We start from the raw sequence: 14,738 nt of genomic DNA on the forward strand, positions 1-14,738 counted from the left end.
GGGGGATGGCATTCTGGTGTGAGGGGGCAAGTTAATTCCTCCCTTTAATTTGTGGAAAACTATAGTGCATATCGCACATGATGGTAATCTTTGTATATCAGGAATAAGGAAGTGTTTTAATGTGAATTGTTGGTGGCCAGGGATAGTTACAGTGGAACACCAGGTGAAGATATGTGGGAAGTGTGCATCTAGTTCCAATAAATCAAGGGGGCCCCTGAGTTACAATATCGGTGGAGACACAGTGGAATGGAACAATATAATAAAACAGAGAAGTCTCCACCTGAAATCAATCAACAAGTGCTGGTAAAGTCACTATAAATGCAATCTCCCTCCCAGGAGCAAGTCATCAATAAACCAAAATTGGACATAAATCCATGAAAAAGTTTTTATCAATATTCATATATATATACAATTCGTTGCATCTAGTGACATGTCTACCGATCCGCAACCCATGGATTTTTCTGTGGTACCATAGCAGAAGTTAGGTCTCAACATTATTGGCTCAATTGCAGTGTTACCAGAAAAAGAGGCTTTTGGTATTGTTTTGGTTGATTTCTATTCTAAATTGCCTGGCATTAAAATATTGAAAGATGTCACTTCAGAGGTTGTGGTGGAATTTCTGGTTGAGGTTTTTTGCAGGGAGGGCATTTCCTAAGAAATAATAACCAACAATGGGCCACAATTTGTCGGTAAGTATATACAGAGAGTTATTAGGAAAAGTGTGGGGTGGAGCATTGCTGTTTTCCATTCCGAAGCGAACGACCATCTTGAGAAATTCAACTGCAAGGTCAAGGAGTCTATCCAGCTATCTGTGAAAGGTAGCTTGAGTTGGAGAAATGTATTGCAATCTATACTGTTAGCTTATTAGACTTCACCTAATTCTGTGACCTCACTGAGCCCGTTTGAGTTGTTGAGGGGATGTAAACCTAGCACCAAGTTGGTACCATGGTGGTTGAAGAACAATGTAAAAATGGAGGGTGATATAGCTGAAGTGGCTTTCAAAGGAATTAGAAGTAGAGTGGTGTGGTAGTGAAAACCCACAATGTTTTCAAGTAAAGAAGTTTTATTGGTGCATCCACTCTTCTCTAGATTCCTCAAGCAACTGACACTATACACATTGGCATTCAGAATCACAGTTACATCTAAACACATGACATAACAAAGCTTGCTACCAAGCTAGGTTAAACATTACTGTGAAACTGAACTATAGAGAATTCCCCTACAACAAACATTCTACTGCAATACTACATACTTTCCTTCCTTATCAAAATTAAAAAAAGATACAACTTAAAGATAAACCACAATAGCCTTCTTAAAAAAAAAAAACAAACACAAAAACTTTGCACAATTAGTGCAATATGAAATCTTCAAATCCTTCCTTCTAATTTGGTAATTGGAATTACGAGAAATCCCATCCGTCACAAAGTCCGAAGAACCCACATTTTTGTCTTCCACAGTGTCACTGCTGAAATCAGGAACATTGTCATTATCATATACATTAAGTGTAGGAAGATTCACTTTTGCTAACCTGGATAAACTCCACTAAGAACCATTGCTTAAATATGCTGACGTTTTCCAAAGTTTACAAATTACAAATATACCAGAAAATTTGGGAAAGGCTTTCTTAACATGTAAAGGTAGCTTGATTTTAACTTTATCACCTATACTCATTTTTTGTTTACATACTATCCCTTCCGCCATGCTTTTTTTTTCTTTTTATACAATTTTCGTTCATCACTTTGTACATGTTTTTGTTATCAATCACATTCTCTTTTGGCTTTAACCAAGTAGGGTTTAACTCCTGTCTGGGTTTCCTTCCTTTAAATAATAAAAATGGTGAAGATGTGATTGTACAATGAGATGTACAGTGCTAAGACCAAATGAGATCAGCTACATGTTTTCTATCATCCATTTGTGCTTTAAGAGCTAATTGAATGCTTTCAACTAATGTTTACTGAACCTTTTAACTAAACCATACATATTTGATGAATATAAGGCTGTTTTTAAATGTTGAATGTTAGCCTTCTTGAGAAAAGATGTGAAAGAACTAGACGTAAATTAAGTACCAAAGTGTCGGAATCAGCACTTGATACCCATTTCACTTAACACCCATCTGGAAAAATAATCTATCACCAGAATAATATAGACTTTGCCATTCAAGATACCTTCATAGGGACCTAATACATCAATGTCTAACTTTTTCCTTGGTTTTTCAGAGACAATTGAATGTAAATGGGTAACTTGCTGAGTTTTTAGTACTTTTTCAGAATCTGCACCAGCTAAACAATCCTTTACAAAACAAATGATATAGGTGTCCATGTATGGCCACCAAAATTGATCCCTTAGTTTCTCGATAGTACTCGTTTGCCCTAGATGTCCCAAATGGGCAATAGATATCAACTTGTTCCTGACCCCAACAGGAGGAACAATTTCTTCGGCTCTCAACACAATATCATTCGCCAACGAAAGCTCATCTCTGACTTTCCAATACACACACACTTCCTGGCATAAGTGCTTCTTTGACGGCCAACCATTAATGATATAACCTTTCAATACTTTAATTGTCTCATCATCACCAAAGAAGCTACCATCCAATCTTCTTTCGATATAACTTGGCCCATAGAAAGTACCACATCTTCCACAGCAGCTACTAAACATTAAACATTCCTCATGAGCCATCAAATTGTCACAGGTATAAAAGTTCCAGTCAGCCTAGATAAGCAATCTGCTTGAACATTTTGCACTCTGGGTATGTACACCACTATAAAATCAAAGTAATACAACTTCGCCTGTAACCTCACCCATCTGGACCACTCCAATTGTTTAGATAGTAATAATATGTTCGAGGCATGTGGGCTGCTGAATTCATATCTTGTGCATAGATCGCCGCCTAGTGTTGGGTCCGGATGATTGCACATTGTTGTCCTAGAAGAGTCTTCGAAGTATCACGAGATAGGTGACTCCTCCCCTGGACTACAGTGCGCATGGGCATCCTCTCCATCTTCAGATTCTTTTTTTCCGCCATTGGGTTCGGATGTACTTTCTTGACTCAAGTTCGGAATCAATATAAAACTCTTTTCGCAAGGCCAAAAGGCCTTCGGGGCGTCGGTATTGTCTCTCGTTCGGTGCCTAGTACTTGATCCAGTTCTTTGAACAGGACGTCGAAGGCCGTTTGCCTTTTTTGGCACCTAAGGCCCCGACGACGATCGACGATGGAACGGAGCCCGTTCAAGAGATGCCCCGTCTGCAACTCCAAATACCCTCTCATTGATGTGCACCCCGTGTGCAATAAATGCCTATCTCCGGACCACGACGAGGCCAGCTGCATGGCCTGTTCCAAGTGTCGGTCAAAGAAGACACTTCGGCTTCGACGTGCCGCACAACAGTCGGCGCAGAAAACAGCACCCGACCCGGAGAACATCTTCAAGGCTGATGACGACGAGGGCGTCGATGAAGAGGATCCTGACCAGCAGTCGGACCCTGCATCGGAGCACGACTCTAACTATAACGAGGACGAAGAAGAAGACTACGTCCATGAGGAAAACGTTGTCGAGGTAGGAGACGACGCAGAGGCCATCGGAGCCGTCGATGACGACTCGAGCGATGAGCAAGGCCCACCCGCAGTCGCGGGGCCCAATACTGACACTATACTCTCTACGGCTCAGGTCGAGGCATTGCCGTAAGGCCTTAGCAAAGATATTAACCTGCATTCTATAGCCCCGCGTCAAGGCCCGGCTTAGAATACTTCTAAGGAGTCATCGGTCGATCAACCACTCTCAGCGGTGAAATCGAAACTGAAACCGACAGATGCTAAATCGAAATCGAAACTGCTACAGACAGTCCTCGGATCGACGGCCTCGGATTCGTCGGCTCCAATCAAATCTAAGAGTGTCATCAACCCTTCGGGGTCACAAGGGGGCATCGGCCCGAAAACCGGCACGCCGAAGCCTGTCTCTACGGTCAAGCATGTTGCGCTGACGCTGTCGATGTCGACGTCCAAAGATGGCGACACTGGCAAAGGACTCAAGGCTAAAAAGGCTATTGATCCGAAGCTTACAGCCTCCAAGCCAATATTGAGCAAGGCCTTCGAGTCAAAGAGTAAACCCAACCCGAAAGGGCATGTCGCGTCGAAGCAAAAGAGCGTGCCTGCTGCGCACCGGGAACTCGAGTCGACGCAAGGCCGCAAGCAAACTAGTGATCAGACGAAGTCGGTCGGATCGAAGACAGCGCCACCCTCGAAGAAGGTCGGTTTGTCTCCAATGCTTACTCCGCCGATTATGTATGGACTGCCCCCGACCGCTCGACCCAAAGCGTTCGAGCCACAAAAGAGCACCGGCACGACCAAAAAAGTGTCGGTGGTTTCAAGGACTCAGCCCGTTGAGGAGGATGTGGTGTTCCAAGCACCCTCCTATGACAATCAGTCGAAATTGTTCATAGACTCGGATTCTGGCAGACTCACCATTTACAAACGGAAAATCATTCCAGAGAATCCTTTAGAGTCATATAAAATCCCTCTCAAAAGAAAAAGGGATTCTGCCAACTCACCTGTTCTTTTTGAAGCTGTGGAGTCCTATGGACAATACTATGCCTATTCTCCCACAGGCACCAATGAGGATATGGGAGAGGGATACAATGAGGATGACTTTACTTATCCTGTTGACACAGATCAGGAAAAACCTCAACCCTGGACTGACCCTGCTGACCCTAATGAGCCACACACCACGCCTGACACTCAGTCCTATACCGTCAAAACCTCGCCTACTGAAGATACTGCTGCGTTTAACGCATTAATTGAAAGGGCAGCCAAGAACCATGATGTGGAAATGCATGCTGACCCAGTGGAGGAGGACTTTCTGTTTGATACTTTCTCAACTTCAGAAAGATCAGTAAAGACATTGCCTATGCTAAAAGGTGTCCTTAAACACGCTACTGACGTTTTCAAGGAGACCACAAGGGCAAGGGTTGTAAACCCAAGGATTGAAAGGAAGTACCGGCCTGCGCCTGTGGACCCTACGTACATCAAGGGCCAGCTCCCATTGGACTCCCTCGTGGTGGCTAATGCTCGTAAAAGAGCAAACTCGCAGACAAGTGGTGATGCTCCCCCTCCGGACAAAGAATCCAAAATCTTAGAAGCTTCTGGCAAAAGAGTAGCGGCTCAAGCGGCAAATATTTGGAGGATCTCCAATACACAGGCCCTATTAGCCAGATATGATAGGGCACATTATGACACGTTAGAACAGCTACTACAACACCTGCCTGATGCCTATAAGGAGGGAGCAGAAATGCTGATACAGGAGGGGAAGTTACTTTCCAATGCATCCATCAAGTGTGCGCTCGATGCAGCAGACACAGCAGCTAGGGCCATCAACACAAGTGTGATGCTTAGAAGGCATGCCTGGCTACGCATCTCTGGTTTTAAGCCAGAGATACAAACAACTTTACTCAATCAGCTGGTTAACCCTGAATTTCTCGTTGGTCCTGATGTAGACACGACCCTTGAAAAAATTAAAAAAGACACTGAGACAGCGAAATCCATGGCGGCTCTGCAGTCACAACAGTTCAGGGGCGGTTCCTTTCGTTGCTCCGGTAACAGGGGAGCCTCTAGAGGTCAAGCATCACAGCAAGCCCAATACAACAAAGGGGGCATGCAGACAACATATAACAAGAACAATGGGGGTGGATATCGTGGGAACAGCACCAAAGGCAGAGTACGAGGAAATAATAATGCCAGATCCTCCGCCTCCAATAAACAGTGACGTCTTGTCACTGCCCCCAGACCATATAACACCGGTCGGCGGAAGACTTCAGCAGTTCCTGCTGGTCTGGGAAGGCATTACAACAGACAGGTGGGTGAGAGAACTTATCCAATACGGCTATTGTCTAGAACTAACCTCCACTCCACCCAACATACCCCCAAGGCACCGTCCTATGACCGCAGAGCACATGCACTTATTGCAGCAAGAAGTACTCTGCATGCTGCAAAAAGGGGTCATAGAACTCGTGCCTTTAGAACAGCAGGGTACAGGGGTGTACTCACTGTACTTCTTGATCCCAAAGAAGGACGGGTCTCTCCGGCCCATTCTAGACCTCAGACCTCAGACCCCTGAACCAGTACATCTTGTCAGAACATTTTCACATGCTAACTTTACAGCAGGTTCTACCATTGCTCAGTCAGGGGGACTTCCTAGCAACCCTAGACCTAAAGGACGCATATTTCCACATTCCTATTCACCCAGGACACAGGAAATATCTCAGGTTCACCATAAACAACCAGCATTACCAGTTCAAGGTTCTGCTTTTCGGGGTCACTACTGCCCCCAGGGTGTTCACCAAGTGCTTGGCGACAGTGGCTGCGCACCTTCGGAGACAACACATCCATGTCTATCCTTACCTGGACGACTGGCTTTTCCAAGCAAAGTCAGCCCAGCAATGTGCCAGCCACATGTCCCGCACAATTCACCTCCTGCACAGTCTAGGATTCTCACTGAAATACCCAAAATCACATCTTCAACCCACACATGTACAACAGTACCTAGGTGCGACAATAAACACTCTGACAGCAACAGCGCAACCAAACTCTGCCAGAGTCAACAGCATGCAATTGCTGATTCGGACATTCAGGCCCCAACACTCACTCCCAGCGCAGGTATTTATGCAGCTGATCGGCATGATGGCCTCCTGCATCTTCATAGTCCCTCACGCGAGGCTACACATGCGTCCGCTTCAGGAGTGATTGGCACGACAGTGGAACCAGGCTCAGGGACATCTAAAAGACCTAGTGTTGGTGACTGGTCGTGCATACAACTCTCTGCATTGGTGGAACACACAAAACCTTTGCAGGGGACGACCGTTCCAAGAGCCTGTACCAAAGATAGTGCCGACGACGGACGCCTCTCTCCAGGGCTGGGGAGTGCATGTACTCCAGTATACAGTGCAGGGACTATGGACGACGCAGCAGCAAAATATGCATATCAATCTGTTGGAGCTGATGGCAATCTTCATGGCGATGAAGGCGTTCAGATTTCATTTATGCAACAAAGTCGTGCTGATCCGGACGGACAACATGACTGCCATGTATTACATTCAAAAGCAGGGAGGCACTCACTCTCCACAATTGTATCATCTAGCCCAGAGCATGTGGAAGGGGGCCATTCAAAGAAACATGTTCCTTATGGCGGAACATCTCCCAGGCAAGGACAACCAGATGGCGGACCTGCTCAGCAGGCACTGCCATCAAATGCACAAGTGGGAGATACACCCCTCGGTGCTCCAACCATATTTCCAGCAGTGAGGTCATCCAGAGATAGACCTATTTGCCACAAAAGAAAACACAAAATGCCAAAGCTTCGCCGCCAGGTTCCCACACCTGCAGTCTCAGGGCAATACGATATGGATGAACTGGTCAGGCAGATTTGCGTACACTTTTCCCCCAGCACCGCTCATACTGCTAGTGGCATGCAAACTGCGACAGCACTCCATGGCGCTCATCCTGGTTGCTCCAACGTAGGCAAGGCAGGCGTGGTACACCACGTTCCTAGAACTCTCGTGGTGCCTCACCAACGACTGCGCCTCACACCCAGTCTCCTCACTCAGAGCCATGGAGACATTCAGCACCCAGATCCGCAACAGTTGAGCCTTGCAATTTGGCTCCTGAGGTCATAGAGTTTGGCTACCTCAACTTGCTCCCTGACTGTATGAACATCATCAAGGAGGCAAGAAAAACTACAACCAGGGCATGCTATGCAGCCAAATGGAAGCGATTTGTCATTTACTGTTCCAATAATGACAAAACTCCGCTGGATGCGTCCACGCAAAACATTATATGTTATTTATTGCATCTCTACAGATGCAATCTAGCATATAGTTCCATCAGGATACATTTGGCTGCAATGGCAGCTTATCTTCAAAACAGACAGCATCTTTTTCTTTTCAGGGTGCCAGCCATTAAAGCCTTTATGGAAGGGCTCAAAGAGGTGTTTCTTCCCATGCACCCTCCTTCACCTGTCTGGAATCTGAACAAAGTTCTCACCAGACTAAGGGGACCACCCTTTGAACCTCTTCACTCTTGTGAGATACAGTTTCTAACATGGAAAGTGGCTTTTCTAGTTGCAATCATGTCGCTAAGAAGAGTTACTGAGCTTCAAGCCCTAACTATTCAAGAGCCTTTCATACAGATTCATGCTAATAGGGTAGTGCTCCGTACCAACCCTAAATTCATGCCTAAAGTGGTATCGCAGTTCCATATTAATCAAACCATAGAACTGCCCGTTTTCTTCCCAAATCCAGATTCAGTAGCAGACCGAGCACTGCACACGTTAGATGTTAAAAGAGCTCTCCTGTATTACATAGACAGGACAAAGCATTTCAGGAAAACTAAGCAACTGTTTGTTGCCTTCTCTCCACACCACAAAGGTAACCCCATTTCAAAATCAGTTTTAGCCAGATGGATTGTTAAGTGCATACAGATATGCTATCAAAAGGCTAAACGCACATTAACAGTTCCCCAAAGAGCGCATTCCAGACGCAAGTTAGGGGCATCCATGGCTTTCCTAGGTAACATTCCTCTAGAGGATATATGTAGAGCAGCCACATGGACCACCATACATACATTTACCAAACACTACTGCGTAGATGTACACTCCAAACAGCAAGCTGCTGTAGGACAGGCTGTTCTCAAAACTCTTTTTTAGACTGCTGCAGCTGGCACGGGCAACCACCGCTAAGGAGGTAACTGCTATTTATTCTATGCACAAGATATGAATTCAGCAGACCACTTGCCTCGAACGGAATATGCTACTTACCAGTATGCATCTGTTCTTGGCATGTAGGGCTGCTGACATTCATATCGCCCGCCCTCCTCCTCGGTGCCTGTTGCAGCTGTAGCACGCAGGCATTGTCATCACTTACTGTATTACACTCCATCTCTGCCACAATGGCGAAAAACAATCTGAAGATGGAGAGGATGCCCAGGCGCACTGTAGTCCAGGGGAGGAGCCACCTATCTCGTGATACTTCGAAGACTCTTCCAGGACAACAATGTGCAATCATCCGGACCCAACACTAGGCGGCGATCTATGCACAAGATATGATTGTCAGCAGCCCTACATGCCAAGAACAGATGCATACTGGTAAGTAGCATATTCCTAATGGTTTATAATCTGTTCTCAGTTTTAAATGTTTGCCCCATAAATACATCTTGAAATGCTCAACTGCCGACACACAACCCAAAGCATCTCTCTCTATGGTAGAGAATTTTGCTTACGTGATAGTGACTGGCTTTGACGCAAAGGCAATAGCACTCTCAACATTTGCCTTCAGCTAACTCTACACCACTCCCAGACCAGTGGCCCTGGCCTCTATAGTGATAATTTTGATCGCGTTTTGTGAAAATGCAGTAAATGGTTTACAGCCAAAAATCGCTTCCATAACTGCATTAAAAGCCTCAAGGTGATCATTTAACCATGTGAGCATAACCCCTTTTTTTTAACAAAACTCTCAAAGGAAGAACCATGTCTGCAAACTTGCTTACAAATCTAGAGTAATATTCACAAAGCACCAAAAGCAATTTGAGTTGATCTTTTTTCTGAGGCTCTGCCATCTTCCTGATGGAGTCGAATTAATCTTTCTTTAGAGCAATACCTGACCCACTAAGGGAATGGCTTAAATACTACACGTCTTAAGTAAAAACGTATCCAGTCTAACTGTCATACCCTTTTTCTTGAGTGTGCTCAAAAGGTTGCCACTATCTCATGATGCTTGTCAGGTGCTTCAGAGTAAATCAGGATATCATCCTGGAATGCCACCACCCCATTGATATTTCCAAACAGACGATTCATCAACTTACGGAAAAGCGATGCGGCAGATGACAAACTGAAAGGCATACTGGCATATCTGAAAGTACCTTCAGGAGTTATACATGTAGTAATATCTCATGATTCCTCTGTCAGTACAATTGGATGGTATTCAGCTTTTAAATCAATTGTAGTAAAATATTTAGCTCCACCAAGTTTCGGGAATAACTCTTGCACTTTGGGTAACGGAATACACTCAACAGCAATTTGTTTGTTGACAGATCTCAGGTCCACACACATTCTGAGCTCTCCATTTTTTGTCTTAACCAAAACGATAGGCAAAACCCATTCCGAGGCATCTAGCCGTTCTATTATACCCTCTTCACATAATTTCTTGATCATATCAGAAAACGCATGTCTGACAGGTAATGGCACATGCCTTAATTTGTGCTTGGCTGGTATTGCATTTTTTAAAGTTGAATCTTGTGGGAAAACCATTTCACCTTCCCAAGTTCTTACCTAAATACCTCTTTATACTCATTCAAAAAATCTTCAATTCTTTTTTTATTATAGTCATTGTGTACGGATAATATTTCTTCTGAGATACAGACTTACACTTTAGCATTGGGATTCAATCTAATGTTAAATCTAGCTCAATGTTTCCATCCCAGAACTTGTAACCCATTTATTGCAACATACACCTTGCCAACAATAGTCGTATGTTTGAAAAAAAATATCTGCAATAAAATAACCTAACATGTTGATTTCTTTTCCTCCAAAACCAAACACTCTCAAATCATTAGGTTGCAAAGCTTTATCCTTCCATTTTTCATGAAAAACAAGTCTGAAATTATGGTATATGGAGATCATGAATATGCCATTACTTCTAGACTCCTTCCATCAATAACAATAGTACATAAAAGAGGAACATATGGTTCATTATGAATTTAAAATGTTGTCATGGAATTGGCCACAATCTGTACACAATCAGAAATTAACCCTTCCCTTCTTTGATTATCTTGAGAGGTTGTTGCTTCCTCCTTTTCTAGAATATTATCTACCTCTCTTACACAAAGCACCTTGTTCTGACAGTTGCTTTCATCATCTGCTACAATTTCCGAATTTTCTTCTAAAATAACAAACTCTTCTGCCCCCACTTAGGCACACATTACCAAAATGATCAATCTTTTTATACCTGGCACATTCTTTCCCTCTTGCTGGATAATGTTTGATTTGATAAGTGTGTGATTTGGACCCACATCCAGTACACAGCAATCTATAAGTAGAACACTCATTTTTATAGTAACAATGGGTGTATTTGACTTTACATGTTTACCCATTTTAACATTTGGACTTTTAACAGCTTCACCTTCAGATGCACTTTCCAAGTTTATGGTTTTTAACAAAGTAATAGATCTCTCAACACTTTTAGCTATTTCCATGGTTTCTCGTAGTGTGGGATTATGATGTCGCAGAAGTTGTTCCTGAATTTTCTTATTAGCACAACCTATTACCAACTGATCTCTAATATACGTATCCATATCTATCCCAAATTAACATTCAGCAGCTAGTGTCCTTAAAGAAGAGACATAAGCGTCTATAGATTCATTAACCATCTGAAGACGTGTATAAAAATGAAATATTTCCAATACAATATGTGGTTGTTCTACATACCTAAAGTTCTTTGAAACAATCACAATCACCTGCTTCCGTACCATGAAGTGTAGGTAAGGGAGCAAGATGTTCAAAAACATTCTCCGCATCTGTGCCCACTAAATTTAACTCTTTTTTTCTTTGAGCACTAAAGTTGTTGCCATTAATAGCCAATAAATAATTATTCAATAAGCTTAACCATTTTATCCATTTCATACTGGGTTCATTTGGTCTCTTAAAGATTGGTGGTGGAGGGTTCTCACCAATCGTAGCCACAGTATTTAATAAATAAATAATAATTTAAAAAAACGATTCCACAAGCAATACTTAAAAGTAAACTTTGTCTGTTTGCTGAAACTGTCTTTAAATTTCAATATGGTGTGCGCATCACTGAATAATCCATGATGAGCATTGAGTGATATGCTTTGATAATTGTGTGCATATCACAGACTATGGCTCCTACTGCACCAAAAAGGCGAATTCCTTCCTTCGTTTGATAAACGCTGCTAACAGAATTCCCAAGAATGTGTGCACATCACAGATACATTTATTAGCTCTTGTGCGCAGACCAATAGGTAGAAATAACTTCCATGCTCTATGTACCAATTATTGTGAGCACATCACAGAAGCATTCAGCTCCTCTTGTGAACGTTAATCTTTTCCAAAGGATACGTACATCACAAAGACAAGTAAAACGAAGCCATTTGCAATGTGGAAATTCTCCTGTCACAAGACGCACGCACATTGCTGGCGTCCCTTAAAGCTTAAAGAATAAAGAAAAGTACCTTGATTCCATGGAATGTTCTTAAAGACCTCTTTTACCTGATGGCTGCAAAATCTATCCTCCACTCGGCAGCGGATTTCTGGAAAATGGTCATAGATCCCTTGAAGGTACGTACACAATTAACCAATGTAGACGGTGTACGATCCTTAATAGTGGCTGCTCCCCTCGTTTTCGGTTCAGATCTGTATTGTCGATAAAATGTAGTAGTGAAAATGACTCACAATGTATTCAAGTAAAGAAGCTTTATTGGAGCATCCACTCTTCTCTTGACTCCCCAAGCAACTGCCGCTACACGCATTGGAATTCAGAATCACAGTTACATCTAAACACATGACATAACACAGCTAGCTACTAAGCTAGGCTAAGCATTACAGTGAACCAGAACCATACGCAATATAGAATTCTCCTACAACTAACATTCCACTGCAGTACTACAAGTGGAGGACCTCAAAGCGAAAATGAGAGAGTATTTAAGAAGGAGGAAAGGAGCAAGAAGCAGGCAGGTGGTGATGGTTGTCGGCATGGTACCTCTTAAGAAGGAGACTATGGTAGGAAACTGGTTTGCCAGTTAGTCAGATCCTGCATGTGTCATTGAAGTCTGAAATCTCCACAGGGTGTCGGTTTCTGTTGTGACAATTTAGAAGGTAATGTTTATTTAGACATGTCTGAAAATGAGTGTGTCAAGAACACAGGAATGGGCATGCCCACTGGTTTAGGTAGAACGGATGTGGTCAAGTTGCCCCAGAAGTATTAAGTCATGATGAACACCTTTTAAGTTCAAGGATTTTGTCTTAATATTGAAAACAAAAATGTAAATGGGAAAGGTGTGTTGTATGAATGAGTGTGTCATGTGTGTTGAGCTTGTGCATTGTTGTGGGAAGTAGACACGAGCGGGACATGTTGTGCTACGCTCGTGTCTATTTCTTAAGATGCAGGCTCATGAGTTTAAGCAGGGGTTTGTCTTGTGTGGCGGCGTGTCTTTCAAACCCTGTGGTGGGTTATATATATGTGGGGAAGTGACAGTTTGCATTATATGGTGACTGGACTTGTACCTGTGAACTTGCTAGTTCCTGAATAAACTTTGTGCCGTCACCATCTTCATTTGTGTCACCGACCTTCATCTTTAATATTGTGACCAATATAGTTTCATTAAATTGCTTTTCATATATAAAATGTCTACATTTTACATTTTAGAGGAACGCTGATTGCTGCAAATATATGACTGATTGTTTATGTAAACCGAAAAAAATGCCTAAAAATATTGACAATGAACAGCTCACCTTGTGCCAAGCTCGACGTCATTTAATAGCATAAAGCACCATCTGGACCATGTCGAAGTTACAGGATGAGAACACGTACTAGGACATCTCTAAGAGGTAACATAGGTAACATGTTCCTTTGCTTCTCTTCGTTTCGCTTCCAGAATATCCCTTAATGTTCTGCAAGACACATCTTTCAATGAAACTTTCTTCCAATCCTTTTCCCATAGAGGAATCATGCATGGGGGCCTGGGGGTTGCTGTCCCTCCATTCCAGTGGGTTTATGACATTATATCCACTCATTGGCAACTGTAACAATAAGATTAATGATGAATTTGGAAGAAGACGAGGTATAGAGAGTGTAGATCTCTTTATTAAGTTAGATGGTAAGTATTCAGGTGAGACCCCACCAGGAGCAGCCCACTTGCTGCTCAGCCCGCTCACAACTGATCCTCACGCTCAGACATTCAAACACTCTATTCTAACCACTCACCAACATTCCACTCATTCCACTCTGGCTGAGCAGCAAGACCTACTATGTTTAGACTACCACAGCAACAGGCTGAAGAGAAGCAGAGGCTTCCTCACTGATTCAGACATGTTGCTCTAATCAGCCACAGAACACACTGAGTCCCAATTAAAGAACCTTCCACAGCTACTTCTGTGACATCAACACTCCATTCTAACCACTCACCAACATTCCACTCATTCCACTCTGGCTGAGCAGCAAGACCTACTATGTTTAGACTACCACAGCAACAGACTGAAGAGAAGCAGAGGCTTCCTAACAGAGTCAGACATGTTGCTCTAATCAGCAACAGAATACACTGACTCCCAATTAAAGAACCTTCCACAGCTACTTCTGTGACATCAACACTCCATTCTAACCACTCACCAACATTCCACTCATTCCACTCTGGCTGAGCAGCAAGACCTACTATGTTTAGACTACCACATCACCTTCCCCCTTTTAAACAGAAACAAAAGAGTTATGCAAGTACAATATTAATATGAATCAACCAAGGGGAAAATTCTTAACATTACATAAGAAGGAAAAAGACAAGTAATAATTCATAAAAGAAAATACATAGCAAGTCTGAAAATTGTTAACATTGCATCTGAAGGGAAAAAGACAAGTAATAATTCATAAAAGAAAATGCAAAGCAATTCTGATCCCCATTAACAGAGCACATGAAGGAAAGAAAAGCAAAAGCTGGAAAAAGAGAAGAACAGAAGAAGCCATTCGTAATA

General features: G+C 43.0%; 1 protein-coding gene across 1 annotated transcript; it reads left to right on the forward strand.

Annotated features, from left to right (window-relative positions):
* The first annotated feature begins 3,326 nt into the window (after window positions 1-3,326).
* Window positions 3,327-12,763, forward strand: LOC147692717 (uncharacterized). The gene is made up of 3 exons (XM_086939548.1): window positions 3,327-3,530; window positions 3,837-5,557; window positions 12,658-12,763. The coding sequence occupies exons 1-3, from the start codon at window positions 3,327-3,329 to the stop codon at window positions 12,761-12,763; spliced, it is 2,031 nt and encodes a 676-aa protein (XP_086795674.1).
* Window positions 12,764-14,738: the final 1,975 nt, after the last annotated feature.

The sequence above is a fragment of the Lissotriton vulgaris genome, chromosome 9 (assembly GCF_964263255.1).
Source record: "Lissotriton vulgaris chromosome 9, aLisVul1.2, whole genome shotgun sequence".
NCBI lineage: Eukaryota > Metazoa > Chordata > Amphibia > Caudata > Salamandridae > Lissotriton > Lissotriton vulgaris.

Excerpts from the sequence above, each read along its gene's own strand:
- LOC147692717 (XM_086939548.1), top strand. The coding sequence starts at position 3,327 with ATGGCCTGTTCCAAGTGTCGGTCAAAGAAGACACTTCGGCTTCGACGT. Across the intron at positions 3,531-3,836 it reads AGGACGAAGAAGAAGACTAC|ACAGTCCTCGGATCGACGGC; the intron begins GTCCATGAGGAA and ends AAACTGCTACAG. Across the intron at positions 5,558-12,657 it reads GCGGCTCTGCAGTCACAACA|TACTACAAGTGGAGGACCTC; the intron begins GTTCAGGGGCGG and ends ATTCCACTGCAG.